At 43.2% G+C, this 25,534-nt stretch overlaps 1 protein-coding gene across 12 annotated transcripts in view; it reads right to left on the bottom strand.

Moving 5' to 3' along the window:
• The window catches only part of LOC137422340 (tight junction protein ZO-1), a 633,827-nt gene that overhangs the window by 420,515 nt on the left and 187,778 nt on the right, over positions 1-25,534 (bottom strand). For all 12 annotated transcript variants that reach the window (XM_078771176.1, XM_078771169.1, XM_078771173.1 and 9 more), the window contains one exon: positions 2,806-2,930. In XM_078771176.1, coding sequence (XP_078627302.1) covers positions 2,806-2,930 — 125 coding nt within the window. The remainder of the gene's footprint in view (positions 1-2,805; positions 2,931-25,534) is intronic.

Genomic DNA, 25,534 nt, shown 5'->3' with positions numbered 1-25,534 from the left:
GTGTGTGCGCGCATGAAAAAACAGCACCCAGACTATTCCTCGCTTGTTCGCAGTCATTCTTAATTGCAGTGGAGAGGCTCTGCCAATAAGAAAATGCTGCACCAGACAGTCTTGCCAGTAACAGCTTTTCCTTGTCAAGATGAAATGAAGAAACATTCAGCGTGACCTTAAACCACATTAGCCACAAATTGAATAATCCTGTGCTATCTCCCGTAAAGAGCAGAGGAAGATCAAAACAAAACAGCATTTTATGTTGTACTTTGTCCGCTCTTGCGACCAGTGTCGTGGCCGCATGGCAGTTCGCTGTTCTTCATCAGCCATGAGCATGAGCATGAGCATCAACATGAGCTCCAGAGATCCTGTGTAGAGATGGGAGAAACTTCCAGAAGGATAACCATCACTGCAACACTCCACCGATCTGGGCTTTATGGCAGAGTGGCCAGACGGAAGCCTCTCCTCAGTGAAAGACACATGAAAGCCTGCTTTGAGTTTGCAAAAAAGCACCTAAAGGACTCTCAGACTGTCAGAAACAAGATTCTGTGGTCTGATGAAACCAAGATTGAACTGTTTGGCCTCAATTCTAAGCATCATGTCTGGAGGAAACCAGGCACCGCTCATCACCTGCCCAATACAATCCCAATGGTAAAGCATGGTGGTGGCAGCATCATGCTGTGGGGGTGTTTTTCAGCAGCAGGGACTGGGGGACTGGTCAGGGTTGAGGGAACAATGAACGGAGCAAAGTACAGAGATATCCTTAATGAAAACCTGAAACAGAGCGCTCAGGACCTCAGACTAGGCCGAAGGTTCACCTTCCAACAGGACAATGACCCTAAACACACAGCCAAGACAACGCAGGAGTGGCTTCGGGACAACTCTGTGAAGGTCCTTGAGTGGCCCAGCCAGAGCCCTGACTTGAACCCAATCGAACATTTCTGGAGAGACCTGAAAATGGCTGTCCACCAATGGTCCCCATCCAACCTGACAGAGCTTGAGAGGTTCTGCAGAGAGGAAAGGCAGAAAATCCCGAAATTCAGGTGTGCAAAGCTTGTCGCGTCATACCCAAGAAGACTCGAGGCTGTAATCGCTGCCAAAGGCGCTTCAACTGAGTACTGAGTTAAGGGTCTGAATACTTATGTCAATGTGATATTTCAGTTTTTTGTTTTTAATAAATTTGCAAAACTTTCTAAAATCCTGTTTTCTCTTTGTCATTATGGGGTATTGAGTGCAGATTGATGAGGGAAAAAAATGAATTTAAACGATTTCAGCATAAGGGTGCAACATAACAAAATGTGAAAAAAGTGAAGGGGTCTGAATACTTTCTGAATGTACCGTACCTCTAGGACATCATACCAACCCAAACAATTCAACCGGGAAATTGATATTTCAAAGTATGCTATAAAATATCAAGAAGTTCATTTTTCTGCCATTTTCAATGATGTGTCACATTACGTTTTGATTCGGTGTTGTCATAAAAGGCAACATGCGAGAGATATTCATTCAATTATTTAATTGCAATTTAATCATTTAATTTATTTGGTGACAAAAAATAAGTCTCGAGGCTCTTCATAATCACAATAGTTCAGTCAAGTTTTATGTTTGATTTCTGTTCATCTCAATCCCTGTTAGTATTGCAGAGTATTATATTTGAGGGATTTTGAGAGCCAATTCGATACTCTATCATCTTTACCTATTCACCTTCCAGTGAAACAAAACTCAAACTGATAAATCTATTATGTCCAGTGCACAGAGAAAGTATTCACACCCTTTGACTTTTTCATATTTTGTTGTGTTACAGACTGAATTTCAAATGGATTAAAATGAGATTTTTTTTGGTCACTGATCTACAGATAAAACCCCATAATGTAAAAGTGGATTTTTTTGGAGAAAATTTTACAAAACAATTTTTAAAAATAGGGCTAATATCCCTGGGTGCTCACCTGTTAGAAGAAAGCATGGTACTACACTGACTAAAGTTATTCGAAACAGTATCACGGTATTTTAAACCAATTTCAATGGATGCTGCAAGACAGGGTAGCATGCAAAATCATACAAACACAATCATAAGACTTGTAATCATAAACATCCTCCCCACCACCCCCTCCCCTCTGTCCCTCACCCATGAGGGACAGACCCCAATTACCTGCTCAGACCCCAATTTTTCTGATGCTATAAACAAACTTTGGTACAACACGAGCCATTAAGGTTGTGGTCAAGTTTCATCAAAATTGTGTGTGCAGTTTCTGAGAAAAAAGCAAATCTTTTTTTTTGGGGGGGGGGGGGGGGTGGGGGGCACAACCCCCCTCCATCCTTCCCAGGTGTAATAGCCAGCTATCCTCCATCTGTGTAACACAAATGTCCATCCCCCGCCTTAGACCGCCCTAGACCCCGATTTTCTAAATGCAACAAACGTTGGTACATCATGGGCGATGAACGGAATGTTGTGGTTAAGTTTCATTGAAAGTGTGTGTGTAGTTTCTAAGAAAATAGCAAATACCTATTTTGGGGGGTTACAAAAAGCACATCAAAAATTGCACAAGGATGTAAGAATGATAATGCCAAAAAAATATCCAAAGATCATAGGGATGGTGGCATGAAAATAGGCAACAAGGTAAACGAAACATGACTCCACATCGCACATCTTGGTAAATCATAAGAGGCACACACTTCCACGAGAAACAAACATGGCAAGGGTTTCTGGGATTAAATAAATAACTTACGCCCTTGGCCCTTGGCATTGCACACACAGTGATGGTCCTTGGATATACCAAAGTGCATTTAATTGACAGTTCACGTCAACCCACTTACTGGAGCAAATCCTCAGCAGGGCCACCTTTCAGCACGTCCGAGATGACAATAGACGTCTCACCACTCTGGAAGTGTGGGTTGTCTCTGCCTCCTGAGATCGCGATGCCGAAGCCAAAGCCTGGTGCCTGCCACGACATACATGCCAGGTATAGTCTGTACTCAAGATAAATCTATTCCACACATATATATAATTTCAGTTCTCCACTCGAGCTTAATGAGCGCAACTAATGACGTCATACCATCATGTACGTATGCTCTGCAAGTCAAGCTCTCGGAAGAACCATCCGACAGAGCATAATTTTGATCTTAGTTCAGACACAGTCATAAGTGTATGAAAAACTCACAGTTACCGACCTGGTTTCGCCATGTTGGGGCTTCATCACGGAAACTCAGTGAGTCCTGCAGACACTTATGACTCTGAAAACCTTTCGGTTATATACCAGTTATTATGCGATTTCATACCATCAGTGATAAATACTCCCGGCTGCATCCAGGCGATTCCATATAATGAGTGGATACCAGAGATAATGTGCCGTGTGGCAGACGATGCTTATCGCTCCCATTAAGGTACAGCGAAAGCTGGATGGGATACCTTAATGGCGGTTCACCGCTGATGGTATGAAATCGCATAATAACTGGGATATATATATATATATATATATATATATATATATATATATATATATATATATATATATATATATATATATATATATATATATATATATATACACTTCCGTTGAACTTGGGGCCGACTCAGAAGAAGACCTTTGTTGGTCGAAAGCTTGTCGAATTAAAGATCGAAGCCCTGAAGCTACGTCCGCGTCTTATTCAATGTCCCGATTATTTATTCAATGCAAATGAGACGCCCTGCTCGTACTGTGGAGTTTCTACTATTTCTCACAGTTATATATATATATATATATATATATATATATATATATATATATATATATATATATATATATATATATTACTATAATTCACCAAATGTCTGTCCATCCGTTCGAAGGTACCGCAAAAACAGCTGAACCGATCACAACGATATTTTGGGTGGGTAATCCTGGGATCTCCTGGAGTAAAATAGGCAATATTGTTTTTAATTTCAGCTTTGGTCTGCAGCATTTTCAGGTTTGGACTCCCACATAACGTTATTTTCCCGGGTGCCGCACAAACGGCTGCACCGATCCATGCACAGCTGCACCGATCGGCTGCACTGATCGGACTCGGTGACCTCGGATAAAGACCTTTTATAAGGACATGGGTTGAATCCCTGCTTGAGAGAATGCCAACCCCCTCCCCGCCATCACGGTCGTCTCTCCAACTCACAATCCCACGAGATATGCGGAAAGGACGACCCAAAACCAATTATCTTCTTTTTGATTCATATACAAACATCATTAAAAGTAAATAATGACCTCGGCCAAAGTTCAAACGAGGTGAGTTTAATCTCTCCATGAGAGAATTCCACATAGCTATTTGGGCGGTGTATAAGCTAACAGATCGCTGTCTTCATCGATCTTGCCAAGGCCGTAACACCTATCGGCTCAAAATCCTTTTAACTGTTGACTTGGTAGTTTTTACAATGAAGGAAACACGTATGGGGAGTACATATGAGATCACGATTGTGAATGTGACAGCTCTGAGGCGTCTTTCGCTTCACATCAAATTATTAATTACATTAATTCATTTATTTAATGACCATTACGCTCATTCTTACGCTCATTAAACGTTCATTAAACATTAAACGTTTATTTAACGATTACGAAAATAAAAACGAAAAACATTGCGAAATTACGTTCACACCGTCACATCAAACACTACCGTGAACACAAACATCGTCACAACATCGTCACAATGAAAACATTGTCACAACAGTTCCGTTTCGTAATTCAAACCGTGAACACATCGAATATTGGAGAGCCCATTGCCCAAATTTGAAACACGATGCAATAATATTTACCGATATGAACAGTGATGTGGCTTTTATTGAAATTCTACAAATACTGTTTAGATTTTGATGATTTGCATGTGATATGATTTAACGGATGTTTATATAAATCGTTTAAAATAAAAAGCCTTCAATTTCTGATATTTTGCCTTTTCATTTGGGCCTCACAATTGAAGCCTGCAGTTATATATATATAACAACCAGTTTTGTGGCTGACTCCACTTTTATAAAGGAGCACATAAGATTAAAATTTGGATCCTCTGATAAATAGCATTGTTTGTTTAACCTTCGCAGGATTATTACTTTTATTGTTATGAAACACACCATACAATAATATCTGCGATTTTTACAGCGTTATAAAAGAAAAGGGAAATAAGTGGAAAAAGCCTCTTCAGCACTCACGTCTGTGTAAGAGTTATCCTCACACAGCTATCCTAACACTCCCAACCTGTGTAACACAGCTATCCTAACACTCCCAACCTGCGTAACACAGCTATCCTAACATTCCCAACCTGTGTAACACAGCTATCCTAACACTCCCAACCTGTGTAACACAGCTATCCTAACACTCCCAACCTGTGTAACACAGCTATCCTAACACTCCCAACCTGTGTAACACAGCTATCCTAACACTCCCAACCGGTGTAACACAGCTATCCTAACCCTCCCAACCTGTGTAACACAGCTTCTTCTTTTTTTGGATACAGAATCGAGGCTCGTGAAAGAGTTAACATTTATCAAACAAACAAGCAAACAAAGTGTATAAAAAGGGGAGCGGTAGACAAGATGGGAAGAGAAGGGGAAGCACACAAACACAACATTTGAGAGCAGGGACATCGGGAGATGTGTGGGAGGGAGAGGGCTTGGGGGGAGGCAGGATAGGTATAAAACGCAAGAACAGCAAGGACTTCCAGGAAAGAAGTTGGTATTTCAAAAAAGTGGATTTGGGGTGAAATTAGCGGGAGTAGAAAAGATCAAGGTTTTGGATGGGGGAAGATAAGAGATGGTGGTGAACAGCTGTTTTAAAGACCTGGAGGGAGGAGTGGGATTGAAGAGAGTGAGGGAGTTTGTTCCAGAGGTGGGAGAAAAGAGGAATGAAGGAGTGAAGGTGAGCAGAGAGTTTTGATTTTGGCAGTTTAACCATAAGAGGGTTGCAGGCAGATCTTGTGCGACCTGTAGGAATATTTGGGGGACAGAGCCCAGAGAGAGCTTGGGGAGCAAGGCCGAAGAGGAGTCGGTAGAAGAAAGAAAGACCATCAACCTGCCTGCGGTGAGTAAGTGAAAGGCCCTCGGAGATAGCGTCATCGCGGGAGATTCCAATGATTCTGAACTCTTTGGTTTCAAAAGCGTGAAGACGAGCTAGGTGTGAGGAATGAGCACCATCCCAGAGGGGAGAGCAGTACTCCATTGAGCTGCGGCTGAAAGCCTTGTATGTGGTGAGGAGCTCAGGTGTGCCAAGGAAGGACTTCGCACGACGGAGGATGCCCAGTCGGCGACTGGCTTTGGAGGCCAGCTTGGAAATGTGGTTTGCCCAGGAAAGACCATGGCAGATAGTGAGACCCAAAAGCTTGAGTGACAGAACTTCTTGGAGAGGATTATTCAGAAAGTAGATGGGAGAGTTGTCCAGTCGGTCTATTCGGAGAGACATCGTAAGAGTGTGAGATTTGTCAGGATTGAAAGACATGTTCCACTTGTTTGCCGAGTCTGTGATTTTGTCCAGGTCTGCAGAGAGTGAGGAGGCTGCAGACTGCCGATCTGAGGGATGAGGAATGGAGCGGCAGAGAGTGGAGCCATCAGCAAAGAGATAGAGAGGATTTTCAAGAGAGTCAGAGAGATCATTGATGAAGACCAGAAAAAGCACAGGGCCCAAAACACTGCCTTGGGGAACTCCAGCCTGAACAGGAGGAGGAAATGAGAGAAACCCATTCAGGGCCACACATTGACTACGACTAGAAAGGATGTCCGCCAGCCATGCGTGGCGATTTCCATGGATACCAAAGGAGGAGAGTTTGGTGAGCAGAGCGGGGTGCCAGACCGTATCGAAGGCACGTGATATGTCGAGGGAGACAGCTTTAATTTCCTGTTTGGCATTGAGGACCTCCATCCTTGTTGAGACAGCAGAAGCAGCATGTCCAGAGGAGAGTGACCTGGTCTGAAACCAAATTGATGATCAGAGAACAAGCCATTGGAGAAGAGGAAAGATTTCATATCCGAAGCAATGATGGATTCCATGACTTTGCTGATAATTGGGAGAAGGCTGATTGGTCTGTAGTGGCTAGGATCTGTTTTTGCACATTTTTTGGGCAAAGCGGTGATGTTGGCTGATTTCCAAGCAGATGGCAGTTGACCTTGAGCAAAAGAGGGTGAAGAGAACAGAGAGAGGGAGTGAAAGAGCGGAAGAACAGGATTTTAGGACCCGTGGGCTGATGCCATCAGGTCCAGTTGCAGAATCAGAGTCGAGGGTTGACAGAAACTTTTCCACCTTGTCAGGAGGAAAGGACACGGAGTCCAGGAACAGCTGGGTACGAGTGGGTATGGTGGGTACAGAGAGGGATGGGTTTGGGACACAAGATTTAGAGGCAAACACAGAGTTGAGGCATTCAGCCTTTTCATGTGCAGAGTCAGCTGTGTAGCCGTTTGAGGTAAGGGAGGGGATGGAGGGGGAACAAACACCAGAAACAGATTTGACCAGACGCCACCAGGATTTGGAAGAGGGAGAGAGATAAGAGAGTTCGGTCTTGAGAGCGGAGAGATATTGTTTCCTGGCTCTCCTGAGGGTGGACACACACTTGTTTCGGGCTTTGTGAAAGGAAATGAGATTTCCTTCCGTTGGATTTGCTTTCCAGGAGACGAAGGCAAGTTGTTTCTGGGCAACAGCCTCACCACAAGATTCCGTGTACCATGGATGGGAGGAAGGGTATGACAACTGAAGAGGAGATGGGATAAATCTGTGCAGGAGAGAGAGCAATTTACTTTGGAAGAATTCCCAGGATGAGTTTATGTCAGAGGTGGTAGAGAAGGGAGACCAGTCCAGATGATTGATGGCTGCTTGAAGACTATCCTAACACTCCCAAATAATACTCGAACACTTTGTAACAGAATTAAAACACATATTCGAGATAACTTCTCGAATATTCGAGATAACAAAACAACAATTCCTTTAGGTCGCACAAGATCTGCCAGCCACCCTCTTATGGTTAAACTGCCAAAATCAAGACTCTCTGCTCACATTCACTCCTTCATTCCTCTTTTCCCCTGCCTCTGGAACAAACTCCCTCACTCTCTTCAACCCTACTCCTTCCTCCAGGTCTTTAAAACAGCTGTTCACCACCGTCTCTTATCTTCCCCCATCCAAAACCTTGATCTTTTCTATCCCCGCTAATTTCACCCCAGATCCACTTTTCTGAAATACCAACTTTTTTCCTGGAAGTCCTTGCAGTGTCCTTGTGTTTTATACTTCTCCCACTCTCCCCCCCCCCCCACCCTCCCCATTCCCATGCCTCCTCCCCCCAAGCCCTCTCCCTCTCACAGATCTCCCGATGTCCCTGCTCTCAAATGTTGTGTTTGTGCTTCCCCTTCTCTCCCCATCTTGTCTACCGCTCCCCTTATTATGTTTTATGTGTCTGTTTGATTTTTTTGTGTGATAAATGTTAGCTCTTTCAAGAGCCTCGATCCTGTATGAAAAACAAAAACAAACAAACAAAAAAAAACAACATAAAATGCCATTCAAATTCAAAAGATTTTGCAAATTAAAATTTTGTAATTTTTATATCCTATTATGTTGCCAAAGTTTATAACAATAAAAAAATAACATCAGAAGAATGTTAAAGCTGCCGAGAGGGCTCTACATGAAAATTTATTTATTATTAGGTTATCATCCCTGTCTGTCTGTGAGCAGATGTCTAAAAAAGGTTGTGGACGGATTACACCGAAATTTGTTGTCCAGGTTGGGTGCGTGACAAGGAGAAATTGATTAGATTTTGGTGAAGATGCGGATCCGGATACTGGAATTTTATATAAACTAGGGCATGCCCGTACTATATATAAGCTAGGACGTGCCCGTACGTGGGTGCCCGTTCCTTGCAAAAAAAAAAAAACTGCAAAAAAAAAAAAAAACTGCAAAAAAAAAACAATGGTTTGGTCCATTCGCAACGACCACAGAACCCCCCCCCCCTCTATTTACATGAATGGTTTGGTCCATTCGCAAAGCCAAAGCGAACGACCACAGAACCCCCCCCCTCTATTTACATGAATGGTTTGGTCCATTCGCAAAGCCAAAGCGAACGACCACAGAACCCCCCCCCCCCCCTCTATTTACATGAATGGTTTGGTCCATTCGCAACGCCAAAGCGAACGGCGAACGGCTAAATCGCCATAGCTCGGTAAGTACTTGTCCGATTAATTTCAAACCTTGAAAAGGCACATCCTCGGGTCCCCAGCAATATACCTGGCAAGTTTCAAGTATATCGGACCGGTAGTTGTCGAGAAACAGCGGTCACAGACAAACAAACGTACAGACAGAGATTACTGGAATTATAGATAGATGATTTTTTCATCACGGAGATAAAAGGCCAAAAACGACATATTGCGCATCTCAATAAGTTATGGACTAGAACAGAGCAGGATTAATCGGACTAGAGACTACAACAGGAACAAAACAGGGCTAGATGAACAGGAAATCGCCCTTAACTACAATAGGATTGATTTTCTGTTGTCTTTTACCTGACTGCGTGATGCAGGGCATCTCTTTCGCAGTACATGGACTTGAGTGTCTGATATTGATGGTGATGAAGATTAAAAATTGTAGGTATTGATGAGGATTGTGGTGAGGCAATTGATGACAAATGAAAGCTACTCTTCCGCTTCATCGTCTTTCACAATGAAACAAGTCTGTGTGCTGATAAAAACAAAGTGATCCACCTTGTCTCTAAACAAAACTAACGACATGCTTTGCTCGTCTCCAATATACAACGGCTGATTGGCAATAATAACACAGGCATACCACTAATACTGCAAAAGGAAATGCAGGGAAATGTCGACACAGGAGGAAGCCGATAGGCCAATCATGCACGTGTTACATAATTACTCCCATCCCCAACCTAATCACCCGATCCATGAGCATAGTCTCACTCCACGACATCATGCCCACACACACCACAACCACAAACCTAATCCAACCAGACATTCACTCAGTGGGCAGGGAGAAGTCGAAAAGCGGTTTGTGGGCAAGGGTGAAGATACAGGTCACAGATACGGCATCAACAATCACAAAATATGGTGATTTCTTAGGGGATAGGTAGAGGGGTTGATGCTGGTGGTTGGGTAAGGCTACACCAACGCAAACAGGTTAATACTTGACAACATCCACAACTCAGCGAATCAACACCTCAAGATATGTGAACAGCATAATCTACACACAATGCTCAGAAATCACCCAGTTTAACTCTGGTACACCTTCCATCTCTGCCAATGTCACTGTACACTTCCATCCCCATTGCTTCTTGGTACCTATCCAATTCCATTTTAAGCCTATCTACTGTCCCTGCTGCAACCACTTCCCAGGAAGACCGTTCCTCACATCAATGAATCTCTGTGTGAAGTACCCCTGCTTTGCTACTGTCTTAACTCACATCTTATTTACTCTCAAGCTATGCTCATTGGTCCTGTTGCTGTCCAATGTGGTAAAAAGCTTTCCTGCATCTGTTTTAAAAGTGCCCTTCATTATTTTAATTTCTTTAAACAAGATCTCATCATTACCTATTTTCAAAATAAAACAAATGTTGCCCCACTTGACAAGTCGTCTTTTTACTCTTTGTAACATTGCCCTTCCATAAGCTTCAATCTTGCATAAATAAACAAGAAAGCAATCAGAGATTGCAGACCCTCATCAGGATGTGTTTTCAGTGGTTTTTAAGGCTTTTGTGTCAAAATAAATATGGCGGCCGAACCACGTGACCGATGACGTCATCATTGTTTTTTTCTCCACCAATTTATCCCTAGATTATGCTCAAGAAATTTCATCTTGATCGGATGATGTTTTGTACTTGTCGAATTATGACGTCATAATGGAGGCACCTATGACATCATCATTAACAGTTTTTATTCCACATGGAGAGTTCTTTACAATGAGCCATGTCTCAATTTTTTCTATGCAGCGCTTTCAGAGATACAGAGGTGCAAATGTTTTCGGTTTTTCTAAGATGGCGGCCGAACCATGCAACCGATGACATCATCATTGTTTTTTTCTCCACCAATTTATCCCTAGATTATGCTCAAGAAATTTCATCTTGATCGGATGATGTTTTGTACTTGTCGAATTATGTCATAATGGAGGCACCTATGACATCATCATTAACAGTTTTTATTCCACATGGAGAGTTCTTTACAATGAGCCATGTCTCAATTTTGTCGATGCAGCGCTTTCGGAGATATAGAGGTGCAAATGTTTTCGGTTTTTCTAAGATGGCGGCCGAACCACGTAACCGATGACGTCATCATTGTTTTTTTCGCCAACAATTTATGCCTACATGACGCTCAAGAAATTTCATCTTGATCGGATGAAGTTTTGTACTTGTCGAATTATGACGTCATAATTGAGGCACATATGACATCATCATTAACATATTTTATTCCCCATGGAGAGTTCTTTACAATGAGCCATGTCTCAATTTTTCTGTTCAGCACTTTCGGAGATATAGAGGTGCAAGGTTTTTTGGTTTTTCCAAGATGGCGGCCGAACCACGTGACCTATGACGTCCAAATTATCATTTAAAAAATTCTCCATGTGGAGTTGCCCCTATGGTGAAAATTTTCTGTCAATCGGACCAATGGTTGCAGAGAAAATCATATTTATTCTGTACGGACAAACAAACAGACAGACAGACAGACAAACAAACAGACAAACAGACAAACGGACTCAAATGCAATTTCCTCTCTTCAGGGGAGGGTAAAAATGAAATAAAAGTTCAGCTTACCTTCGCTGCTTATAATAGCTTAATCTATCGAGCCCTTAAATCAATCTGGTAGCTGTATGCTGAACCCCTACAACAGCAATGTATGTCCTTCTCAAATGACCAAAACTGTAAGCAACTAGAAGGTTCATAGACCACGATACCCCTGCAGTGTTCGAGTATGTACTTCAATTTTAATAAGATAATGATTTTAAAGATCGTTTAAAAATTCTTGAAGTTTAGCGCTACTGAAGCAGTTTTACATACTTAAATCTGTAATACATACTTAAATCTATACACTGTAATAAGACGACATTGAGTTGCAGTTTAGGAGATAGAGGCATTATTGATCACCATATAACGCAGCGTCAATCGGCATTGTACTTGCATAACCATATGCAAGTACATATGCAAGGCAGAGTCTTCTTCACCCCCAAACTGTCCCTCTCACCTATATCGATATATAGCATGGTTCCTGGATGTATTATGAAGGCGATTTGTGTTCTACAGTGTTCAGGTATATACAACAACAACAACAACAACATGCATTTTAAGGCCATTTTCCCTGCTAGAGCGGGGGTTAGCCTTGCGGTCCCCATGACAATCTTCTCCATTTGCCCTATTTTCTGCATCTCTCCTTGTTAACCCCCTTGCCCGCATTTCTTCTTCCACCATCTTTAGCCAAGTCTTTCTCGGTCTTCCCCGTCCTCTACTTCCTTCTACATTAATTTCCATCACTCTTCTCAACCAGTCACTTTCATCCTTCCTCAACACATGACCAAACCATCTCAACCTGTTCCTCTTCACAGCATCAATCACAGGCAATATTCCCATCATCTTTCACAATTCATCATTTGTCTTCCTTTCTCTCAACGATACTCCACACATCCATCAAACCATTCGCATTTCCACCCTTTCCAGCCTTCGTTGCTGCTCTACGTTCATTACCCATGTCTCGCTCGCATAAATCATAACACTTCTCACACATGCAGCATACACCTTTCCCTTCAGCTTCAGCGACACTCTCCTCCTCATCAGCACGCCACTCAGTTCCCGAAACTTCTTCCATGCACATCTCACTCGAGCAACCGTTGCCGAGTCTGATCCACATTCTCCATTCAGCATGTCTCCGAGGTAGCAAAATGTTTTCACACCTTCCAGCTTCACGCCGTCTCCAAGATCCAACTCAGCATTTCCTCCATCTGCAGCTCCCTCTGTGCACACCTTACATTTGAATGTAGCTGCCACACTGGTAAATGACCCTCTCAGACCACTACATTTTTGATGAACCCACTCAGCGCACATTGTACATTGAATGGAGTTCACTCCGACACCCTTCCTGCACACAGCACACGGCCACTTCCCAGTTCTTTTCACCTCACCACATGCTTTACCACTTGCCATCACCTTCGTCTTTCCGATATTCACCTTCAGACATTTTGTCTCCATACATTCCTTCCACTTGTTCATCTTTTCCTTCAGTCCATCCATACTTTCCGCAATCAACACCAGATCATCTGCATACAACAACTCCCACGGTAAACCCTCCTTTACGTTCTGAGCCAGCACCTCCATCACAGCTACAAATAGTAGTGGACTTAGTACCGACCCCTGATGCACTCCCACCTTCACCTCAAACTCACCACGGTTCCCGTCCTTCGTCCTTACAGCTGTGCGCGCTCTATTGTACATTGCCATCACTACTCTGATCAACCATTCCTCCACTCCTAACTTCCTCAATGCCCATGTCAATACTTTGCGTGGAACCCTATCGAATGCTTTCTCCAGATCAACAAATCCAAAAAACAACTTCTTCCTCTTCTCCATGTACTTCTCCTGCAACTGCCTCACAATGAAAAGCGCGTCTGTCATTCCTCTTCCTGGCATAAATCCAAACTGCATTTCGTCGATCTTCACTTTCTTCCTTATCCTCCTCTCCAACACCTTTTCCAATACCTTCATTCCATGCTCCAATAACTTTATCGCTCGGTACGAGCCACACTCCAGAGGGTCACCTTTCCCCTTGTATAGAGGGACGAGGGTACTCAGTTCCCAATCCACTGTAATGCGGCCTTCTTTCACCACCAGATTACAGATCTCTGTCATTCTCTTCACACCCCAACTTCCTGCTGCCTTCAACATATCTCCCACAACTCCCGTCGGCCCTCCCGCTTTTCCACTCTTCATTGCTTTTATCGCTTCCTCAACTTCCTTCTCAGTTATCTTCTCTGCCGGTCCTAAAACTGGGTTACTCTCTTTGTTGCCATCCCATTCATTCTCTGTATTCAACAGCTTTTCCATATATCTTTTCCATCTTCCTTTAATTCCATCTGGGTCAACAACGATTTGTCCCACTTCATCCTTCAAGCAACTCACCCCCATCACATCACACCTCTCTTTCGCTATGTGCTTTGCAATCATGAATACTGCTTTCTGACCCTCTTCCGAATCCAAGCGTTCTCTGAACATTTTCCTACATGCCTCCTGCGCCTTTGCTACCTCTTACTTTGCAGCCTTCCTGGCTGCCTTATAACTTTCATGCTCTGCTGTTTCTGCTCCCGTACCCTTCGCCTTCTGCCACTCCTTGAACTTCTTCCTCTTCTCGTCAATCCTCTTTCCAACTTCATCATCCCACCATCATGTTTCCGAGTGCCTCGGTGGTCCTTTTGTCCATCCACATACCTCACCAACGGCTCCCAACAGACTAGCTTTCATTGACATCCAACCACTTTCAAGCTCAACCACATCATCCTCGACCCTACTCAGCCTCTCTTTTAATGCCTCCCTTACTGTCACCTCTTTCAACCTCCACACCTTCATTCTCGGTTGGTACTTCACCCGCCGAGCTCTCCTCGCACCTTTCACCCTTACGTCGGACAACCAAGTGGTGCTGTGAAACGGCCTCCTCCCCCGGGATCACCTTTGTGTCCCGGAGGTGCCCCCTATCTCGCCTACGCACCATCAGGTAGTCAACGGTTGTCGTCGACCCACCTGACGTGTATGTAACAAGCTTCTTATCCTCTTTCTGGAACTGAGTATTACAAATCAACAAATCAGCTCTGCTGATTATATGTTCAAGTATATAATTCAAGTTATATATGTTCACGTATATAATTTAATTCAAATAAGGATTTATAGAGGTTTAAAGGCGTATAAATTAATTAATTTGGGTTTTTTTCTTTGTGCCATCAGACGCATACGGCTGCTGAGGCAGTTTCATTGGCTAGAGGATTACATACCTGTACAGGTCGCCACTCTGACACAGGATACTCGATTGGCTTACCCCGGCAAGCTTGTACTCATTTTGCCAAAAGCATGAGAGGCTGAGTTGACCCATCTGGTGTTATTTTGGCATGGCTGGGGCATGAGCTCAGACCTTAAGATCCAAAGCCACCCGCCTTAACGGTGAAGCCCCTACGAAACATGGTGAGGGATTTGCTCGTCGTTACCTGATGTTCTATCCTGATAATTTTGAAACTGCCACAGCAAACCAACAACAACAATAACATGCATTTTAAGGCCATTTTCCCTGCTAGAGCGGGGGTTAGCCTTGCGGTCCCCATGACAATCTTCTCCATCTTGCCCTATTTTCTGCATCTCTCCTTGTTAACCCCCTTGCCCGCATTTCTTATTCCACCATCTTTAGCCAAGTCTTTCTCGGTCTTCCCCGTCCTCTACTTCCTTCTACATTCATTTCCATCACTCTTCTCAACCAGTCACTTTCATCCTTCCTCAACACATGACCAAACCATCTCAACCTGTTCCTCTTCACAGCATCACTCACAGGCTCTATTCCCATCATCTTTCGCAATTCATCATTTGTCTTCCTCTCTCTCAACGATAATCCGCACATCCATCGAACCATTCGCATTTCCACCCTTTGTTGCTGCTCTACGTTCATTACCCATGTCTCGCTCCCATAGATCATAACACTTCTCACACATGCAGCATACACCTTTCCCTTCAGCTTCAACGACACTCTCCTCCTCATCAGCATGCCACTCAGTTCCCGAAATGTCTTCCATGCACATCTCACTCTAGCAGCCGTTGCCGAGTCTGATCCACCTTCTCCATTCAGCCACAGCAAACCGATGAATATATAAGATTGTGCATTTATCCCATGCTTGGATCTGAATTTGATATGATATTTTCTGGTCCTGTGCCACCAATCCACTGCTCTATCTGATTGATCAAAGTAAATTTTTAATGAATTAATCTTGTACGATATTTAATTATTTTCTTAATAAAAGTAACACACAACTTGGGATCGGAGTTGAAAGTTACAATTTTTATGTACAGCATTGCATGTACATTTGTAACTCAAAATGTATTTGTACTAACAGGTACTTGGAGGCTCGCTGGGACTCGCCATTTTGAGACGCCTACTCCGATTTTGATAATGAATAATAAAAAATAAATTGTTCCCAAAATGCTTTCCGCATCTCGGCCTTGGCCCTGCATGTTAAATAATTTTTATTTAGATAACTTATGTGCGAGAAACACATGACATTGTTGAGAGAAAAGCGAACATGGCTTGCTGTTTCCAGCTACGACAATTAACAATATGAAAAATACCTCACCATGGCGTCCATGCCAAAGTGTCAGCAATTAAATGTTGTTGCATGGACTTTTTTCAAATGTGTTGAAAGTTTGGACAGGAGGTTATGTGGATGATGTGCCTCTAGGCATGACCAGTATTAATTATGTACAATTAACATTTTATGATATATAGGGTTTGCAAGGACTGTCAATTGCTTTTTTTCAGTTTTGTTGATACCTTGTTCCTTCACCCCTTATAGTCCTTCAGGTGGAGGGGTCCATCGGTACCAATTGGGTGGTCAAGGCTCATTGGTATAATTGGATAGCTCTGTGTGTCAGGATACCATGTATGCCTGGTAGCAGTTTCAAATCAGTAGCTTTCATTTCAAAATTAGTTGTTCAAAGGAACCTCTACCAGTTCGATGCCTCGTACAAATGTCCTTGTAAGTCATTTACACTCCAAATATTCTGGTCATACATGTGATGACGGAATATAATATACATATAAACAAGCATTCTGAGTATTGCGCTGCAATACATGTCCCCTACCAAAGTTCAAAGTGCCATAACTTTGTCAAAAATGATCGAATATGCAAATTTATGCATGGTTGATGCTGGTTTTCAAACTTGATCTGAGGTATGCTGAGACACATATGTGTCACGCCTCGCCTCGTTGATAAGCCCGAAAGGTCGCTCTGTGGAGCGGCCTTCACGTTTGCATTGTGTGAATTATATAATTACCAACTCACGGTCTGAGGTACTAGTGATTCAAGAGATATCCTTTTTTTTTTCTTTTTTTTTTCGTTTAATTAACGATATCTGCCAAACCACGTGAGCTATCGCAAATTCCAAAAACACATTTTAGTAGACTGATTTGCTGAACAGATCTGTGAAGTTTCCCCTCGATTGGATCAAAAATGAGGGAGGGGCTCGGTTTTAAAGGTTCATGCTTAAAAACGTCATAACTCTGAAACCATGTGATGCATGACGTCATGCTCGCTGACTATTTTGTTTCTACATGGGTACGCGATTCCGCCTGAAAAGTTTGGCCTCGATCTGTTCAGCCGTTGCAGAGAAAAAGGGGTTTTCGTGTTTTCACGAAAAACAATATGGCGGCCGAACCACGTGACCTGTGACGTCATAATTACCATTGAAATATTCTACAGACAGAGTCCCCCCTGCTGTGAAAATTTGATCTCAATCGGTCCAATTATTGCAGAGAAAATCTTTTTTAAAGGAAATTAAAACTTAAAATGGCACTGAGTTAAGGATCATCAGAATTATCAGAATTCCCAAAGTTCAAAGTGCCACAACTTTGTCAAAAATGATCGAAACGTCGTGAAGTTTGAACTCGATCTGTAACTTATCATGAGGAAACCATGTACCAAGTTTGAAATCATTAGCATTGAGGGTTTAGAAAAAAAAAGTCGGGAAAGCTGTTCTTTGCGTGACGGACTGACAGACTGACAGACGGAGGGACGGAGTGCAAATCTATAGTCCCCTCCGGTGTACACCGGTACCAAATGAAAGCTTACAACCTGCTGGTACCTCCAAATGCTATTTAAAAATTTTTTTTTAAATATAGAAAATAAAGCATACATTTCTCACCAATATATATTTTGCTTGCAGTATTCCTGATTTCTTTATTGTTTTTTGACACTTCAGAAATTGCTGTGATTATTTATAATGCCATTTTATTTATTTTAGGTCAATTCAAAAATGGACAACACAGAAACGATTTGCATTATTCATATGTCTGGTGAGGATCCACATTCTGGTCTCACTTCGCAGAGGGATCTGGAATCCTGGAATTTCCTCCTAAGAGCTGCTAGGTTACGACAGCATCGTCCTTTGCTGGAAATTGCAGAAAATGCACAAGAAGGGCAGGTACCACAAGTACATTACCATCTGAAATGTCGGAAGCTCTTCTCGATGAAACGGGACTTAGATAAACGTGAAGCAACCAAAAAAAAGATGAAGTTGAGAAAAAGCGAATATATACACAAAGAATTAAGTTAAGCACCCCTACACAACGAATTAAGGTAAGCACCCCCTAATATATATTCTTTGTGTATATGTATACATTGGCATATATTCTAAGGTATGTGAGATCAAATAATGATTGGTATGACATTAGCAATTATCCATTGATGAAATTGAGTGATCAAAGTGAAAAAAAGTGATTGGTTGAGTCAGTGATCCGATCACGTGGGTCCTACACACGTTATTGACGCAAAGATCGCTAGAGGTCTTCTCAGAACAATGACTGTACGTTAGAAAACATAAACGTCATCCACACTGTCCGTGATGGACCTATAGCTCCATAATTAAATTGAGGTGAAAATATGCCTAAAATTCCCAAAAAATTTCACCTTAAATTATTCAGAATAAAATATTGAAAACGGCATGATTGTTATGTTTTTATGTGACCATAATATCACTTCTCCAGAAAATATAGCAATATCATGGGTATATTACACTGTTTTGACGACAACAAACTTGTAATGTGCGAGGTTGTAAAAAAACGGGGGGGGTGCTTAACTTAATTCTTTGTGTATATTTGCGTCAGTGAACATCATCTTCAAGCTCAACTGTGATGGGTAAAGTTTGCATGTTCAGTCCACCTGGGAAAACTTCAAAGTACATTAAAGGAACAGGAACAAGAGAACCACTGACAAAGTGTGTAGAGCTTCAAGCTGATGCTACGATTCGCAACATCGCTATGCAGAGACAGGACACACGTATTCTTGCTGGGGCAACAAGAGAAGTTGTTGCTACTGAGGCTTGGTACCATAAATCGTGCTACGGGCTCTACACCAATACCAAAGACCTTCAGAACCCAGCTCATAAAGAAGACACAGCGGAAAGTGATACTGATGTTCGATAAAAGCGAGCTGAAGCTACATCACATCATATTCCAACACATATGACAAGACTTGTTTGAGTCTCCACGAATTGTCCCACTAACTGAGCTGACTCGTCTTCTTGTAACATATATGCATGCTCATGAGGTGTCTGCAACTAAAGACTCCACTAAAAAGCACATACGTTGAAAACTACAGGCTGAATTTGGCAATACTCTTCACATATTTCCTGACAGCAAAGGAAAACTGCTAGCCTTTCCTGAGAACCTCAGCAAGTATGACCTTGCAGAAGAGAATGTGAGGCTGAAAACAGAACTTGAAAGCTTACATAGTATGTCTACAGAAGTCAGCCATACACTGCAAAAAGCAGCCTTGCAACTCAGATCAGTGATAAAATCTCAAGGCAAGACCAGGCAGTGGCCATTCCTCCCTCGTGCCATGGTTGAATCTACCTCCAAAGTGCCAAAACAAATGCAGGGGTTCCTGTTTGCTTTATCGAGTGAAGAAATGAATCCAACGAATCGATCCAAACGGATAAAAATCCTGGTAGATTCTTATTCACAAGATATGGTGTACGCTGTCAGTTGTGGGTCTCAAGTTCCACCCAAGCATATTTTACTTCCATGTGCAGTGAAGGCCTTGACAGGAAATACAGAAGTTATGCAGACGTTAAATCGACTTGGACGTGGTGTGTCATACACAGTCATTGATGAAAATGAGACTGCTCTTTGCCTCAGGAAGATTGCTGCCACTAATGAAACTGTTTGTCTGCCCGACAACATTCAGCCTGGTGTTTTTAACCACATTGGCATGGGGCAACATTGAAAGACTACAAGAGACTTTGACTGGGGAAGGGACGTCACATCGGGTGAATGGCATAGCAGTCCAGCCCAAGATTTTTGGACCTTTTCCACTGAAAAAACCTTTGCCAGAGATTGAGAAGTCAAAGAAGCGGAGCCTCAGTGTCGAAGATGTTTCTTTACCCATCTATATTTCTGGTGAAAGAATTGTACCTCGCAGCTTGAAAACGATTAATGCTGATTATACAGAAGTCACAAAAACATCTTTGAATAGGAATCTTAATTGGTTTATTTCAAAACAGGTCAATAGCAATGATCAAACGGTCATGGGTTGTACTGGATCCAACATTTTAACCAGGGGGGACATACAGGTCTCACAGGACAACATCGGATATCTTCCAACAATCAATGCACCAGCCACAAACATGTCTACTGTGTATGAAATACTCAACCAGTCAGTCAGTATCACTAACCAGCTCAGCCTTGATGAGATTGTTCTTGTATTTGATCAAGCACTGTATGCAAGGGCTACTGAGATCACTTGGAAACATTATGAGAAATACGAGAATGTGATATTGAGAATGGGCACATTCCACACCATTCTAAACTTCCTATCAGTCATTGGTAAAAGATTCCAAGACGGTGGTCTTAAAAATATTGTTATAGAAGCAGGCGTTGTTGCTGATGGCTTGGTTTCCAGTGTGATGAAAGGTTGTCATTATAACAGGGCAGTAAGAACCCACAAGGACATTTATGAAGCATTAGTTCACCTGCCTTGGAAACAGTTCATTTTGTGGATGCAGGATAATTGCCCTAATCTTGAAATTCTGGTGTCTTACCCTTCCTCCCATCCATGGTACACTGAATCTTGTGGTGAGGCAGTTGCCCAGAAACAACTTGCCTTCGTCTCCTGGAAAGCAAATCCAACGGAAGGAAATCTCATTTCCTTTCACAAAGCCCAAGACAAGTGTGTGTCGACCCTTAGGAGAGCCAGGAAACAATATCTCTCATCTCTCAAGACTGAACTCTCAAACCTGTCTCCCTCTTCCAAATCATAGTGGCGTCTGGTCAAATCTGTTTCTGGTGTTTGTTCCCCTTCCATCCCCTCCATTACCTCAAACGACTACACAGCTGACACCCCATGTGAAAAAGTCGAATGCCTCAACTCTGTGTTTGCCTCAAACCCGTCTCTCTCTGTACCCACCTTTCCCAGTCGAACCCAGCTGCTCCTCGACTGTGTGTACTTCTCTCCTGACAAGGTGGAGAAGTTTCTGTCAAACCTCGACTCTGATTCTGCAACTGGATCAGATGGCATCAGCCCACGCCCCACGGGTCCCAAAATCCTGCTCTGCCGCTCTATCTCAACCTCTCTTTGTTCTCTTCACCCTCTCCTTTGCTCAAGGTCATCTGCCATCTGCTTGGAAATCAGCCAACATCACCGCTTTCCACAAAAAGGTGCAAAAACAGATCCTTGCAACGACAGACCAATCAGCCTGCTCCCAATAATCAGCAAGGTCATGTAATCAATCATCGCTTCTGACATCAAATCCTTCCTCTTCTCCAATGGCTTGATCTCGGATCATCAATTTGGATTCAGACCAGGTCATTCTACTCTGGACATGCTGCTTCTGCTGTCTCAACAATCGATGGAGGTCCTTAATGCCAAACAGGAAATCATAGCTGTCTTCCTCGACATATCACGTGCCTTCGATACGGTCTGGCACCCCACTCTGCTCACCAAACTCTCATCCTATGGTATCCATGGAAATCTCCACGCATGGCTTGCCGACTTCCTCTCTGGTCGTCGCAACGTGTGGCCCTGAATGGTTTTCTCTCATCCCCCTTCCTGTTCAGGCTGGAGTTCCCCAAGGCAGTGTTCTGGGCCCAGTGCGTTTTCTGGTCTTCATCAATGATCTCTCCGACTCTCTGGAAAATCCTCTCTATGTCTTTGCTGATGACTCCACTCTCTGCCACTCCACACCTCATCCCTCAGATCGGCAATCTGCAGACTCCTCACTCTCTGCAGACCTGGACAAAATCACAGACTGGTCAAACAAGTGGAACATGTCTTTCAATCCTGACAAATCTTACACTCTTACTATGTCTCTCCGAAAAGACCGACTGGACAACCCTCCCATCTACTTTCTCAACAATCCTCTCCAAGAAGTTCTGTCACTCAAGCTTTTGGGTCTCACTATCTGCCATGATCTTTCCTGGGAAACCCACATTTCCAAGCTGACCTCCAAAGCCAGTCACCGACTGGGCATCCTCAGTCGTGTGAAGTCCTTCCTTGGTACACCTGAGCTCCTCACCACATACAAGGCTTTCATCCGCATCTCAATGGAATACTGTTCCCCCCTCTGGGCTGGTGCTCCTACCTCACACCTAGCTCGGCTTCACGCTGTTGAAACCAAAGCTTTCAGAATCATTGGAATCTCCCGCGATGAAACTAACTCCGAGGGCCTTTCACTCACTCACCACAGGCAGGTTGGTTGTCTTTCTGTCTTCTACCAACTCCTCTCCGGCCTTGCTCCCCCAGCTCTGTCTGTGCTCTGTCCCCCAAATATTCCTCCAGGTCGCACAAGATCTGCCTGCAACCATCTTATGGTTAAACTGCCAAAATCAAGACTCTCTATTCGCCTTCACTCTTTCATTCCTCTTTTCTCCCGCCTCTGGAACAAAGTCCCTCAGTCTCTTCAATCCCACTCTTCCCTCCAGGTCTTTAAAACAGCTGTTCACCACCATCTCTTATCTTCCCCCTTCCAAAACCTTGATCTTTTCTACCCCCGTTAATTCACCCCAGATCCACTTTTTTGAAATACCGACTTCTGTCCTGGAAGTCCTAGCAGTGTCCATGTGTTTGTTGTTTTACCTCTCCCACCCTCCCCCCCCCCCCCTTCCCGTCCCTCCTTCCCCCAAGCCCTCTCCCTCCCACAGATCTCCCAACATCCCTGCTCTGAAATGTTGTACTTGTGTGCTTCCCTCTCTCTCTCCCCATCTTGTCTCCCGCTCCCTTTATCATGTTGTGCTTCCCTCTCTCTCCCCATCTTGTCTCCCGCTCCCTTTATCATATGTTTTATGTGTCAGTTTTTGAAGAAACCCTGGAAAATAAGCAGGTAAAGACACTGCTGCATCACTTCTTGAGATATCTTGATGAATTGAGACACAACAACGGCTCATTGTCTGAATACTGGATGAGCTATGTTGACATGGTGAGTGTTTTACTTGGCTTGATCCGTTCATCGAGGGAAGGAAACTGGCAGTTGCACATGGCATGCATTAGTGAATGTATTCCTTGGTATTTGCCTATGATAAAACCAACTACGCTTGTTACCTGACAGCTTACTATGCAGAAATGTTTGTGTTGCCAAAGAGGCATCCAGCTGGGTATGAACAGTTTATGGAAGAAATTTTTCTGTACAGATTGGACCCAAAACACCTTTGGCAGGATACCGGTTGACCAAACAATTCAGGAGACCGTCAACAAATACACCAAGACCTCTGGAGGAACTTGTAGATTCAGCCTGAATATGAGGGCAGTCTCTCGTTACTATCTCACTGCAGAGTATAGAAGAAGCTATGCCAGGCTTTTAAGAGACATTCTTTCCATGAATCACACTGATCTACAACATGCTGAGTTGCAACAATCACGTATTTCAAAGGATGAACGAGCTGTTTCAGTGGACACCATCAGTGATCTCGCAAATGCCTTCACAGAATCGCAAGACCACATCAACATAAGCAATGCTACTGTAGCCCCAGAGCCTGTTACCACAGATCTTTTAACAGCAAAGGCGCATGGTCTGACAGCATACAATGCCTTCAAGGAAGACCGTCTAGGAATTGATCCTCCTCGAGTGAATTTTTATGACCGGCTTCCAAAGCTGAAGCTTAAAACCTTCACTGATGTAAACAAAACAACAGGATTGAAGTCTGGCAGTGGAAAGGAAATCATTGTACGATCAACGAGCAAATTGTTTGGCAATATGCTAGTGATGGAACAGACAAGACAGCTTGACATGCGAGAGATTCTGAAGCATCACTTAGGTCCACTTCCATGGTCCCGAGTCACTGCAGATGGCATACCAAGGAAAACCAACAAATCAGCTCTCACCAAGGAACTCAGGAAAAACATCTCACCCATGGAATTCATACAATCAAAGTCGGCATATCTCATTGATGGAATGGTACTTGTGCACAAGACAACAAGTGAGTACAAGACGTTTGGTGACATCACCTCTCTTATACTCTCAAAGGCTGTTCACCACCATCTCAAAGGCTGTTCACCACCATCTCAAAGGCTTCTCAGTCTTCTCGTATTGATATTGTCTTTGACACGTACAGAGAGAATTCCATCAAAGAAGTGGAAAGAGAAGCCAGACAATCAAACACTGGATCTATGCAGTTGAAGAACATCACAGCAAAGCAGACAGTAGTCCAGTGGAAGAAATTTCTCTCAGCAACTCCAAACAAAACCAGTCTCATTGAATTTCTTGTACAAGAGTGGAAGCAGCCAAAATACACGGAACAAATAAGAGGAAAAGGTTCTCTATATAACCTCTGGAGAGAACTGCTTCAAAATCACACATGAAGGAAGTGTTCTGGTCCCAGAGCTCTGCTCTTCACAAGAAGAGGCAGATACGCGACTCATTTTACATGCGGCACATGCAGCAGTTCAAGGCTTCCAGTCTATTGTACTCGTAGCTGATGACACTGATGTGTTTCTGCTCCTACTGGCCTTCATGGAAGACATCAGTGCAACACTGTATCTGAAATATGGATCCCAGGCAAAGTCACATTACATGGACATAATAAAAATCGCGTTTGTGTGAGGATCGTCTCTCTGCAAAGCATTAATAGGAATGCATGCGTTCACTGGATGTGACATTGTGACAGTGTCAGCACACTATCTGGACGTGGCATGATTGCTTCCTTGAACATGTTGAAGAAAAACTCTGACCAAAGTGCATGTTCACAGAGATCGGAAAAGACTGGACAGTATCTCCGTCACTCCTTGAGAGGTTAGAGGCTTTTACCTGCTGACTATATGCTACCAAGTCCAGTGTGAAGAATGTAAATGAGCTGCGTTATCACTTGTTCACCAGCAAAAATGTCCAAGTCGATCCTCACCAGTTGCCACCTTGTGTGGATGCCCTCCACAAGCACATCCTTCGAGCAAATTACCAAACTGCCATATGGAGAAGCAGCCTTGAAGCCAGACCTAACATCCCATCACTAAATGGTCATGGTTGGAAATATGAAGAACATGATGGCAAGCAGAAACTTAAAGTTGACTGGTTAGACAGTTCACCAGCTCCCGAGGCTGTAATAGAACTCCTTTCTTGTGACTGTTCCAGGTCATGCTGACTGCCTGGGTGCACCTGTTTGATGAATAACCTCAGGTACTTTAGCTTTGCAAACTAAAGACATGTGACAACCAGCCATCTGAGGTGGAAGAGGACACGGTTGTGCAGGATGATGCTGATTATGTGGATGAACTTGATCTTTATTAATTTATTCTTCTGCAATTGATGATGCTAATGATTTCCATGATTATTGGTTCACGAGTTATCAAACAGAGTGACCACTATATTCATCATGGGTGTGTGTCTGTCTGTGTGTCTG

The sequence above is a fragment of the Myxine glutinosa genome, chromosome 2 (assembly GCF_964187855.1).
Source record: "Myxine glutinosa chromosome 2, kmMyxGlut1.1, whole genome shotgun sequence".
In the NCBI taxonomy this organism is placed as follows: domain Eukaryota; kingdom Metazoa; phylum Chordata; class Myxini; order Myxiniformes; family Myxinidae; genus Myxine; species Myxine glutinosa.
Note: the sequence above shows the minus strand (reverse complement) of the source record. Positions and strands in the feature narration are given on the sequence as shown.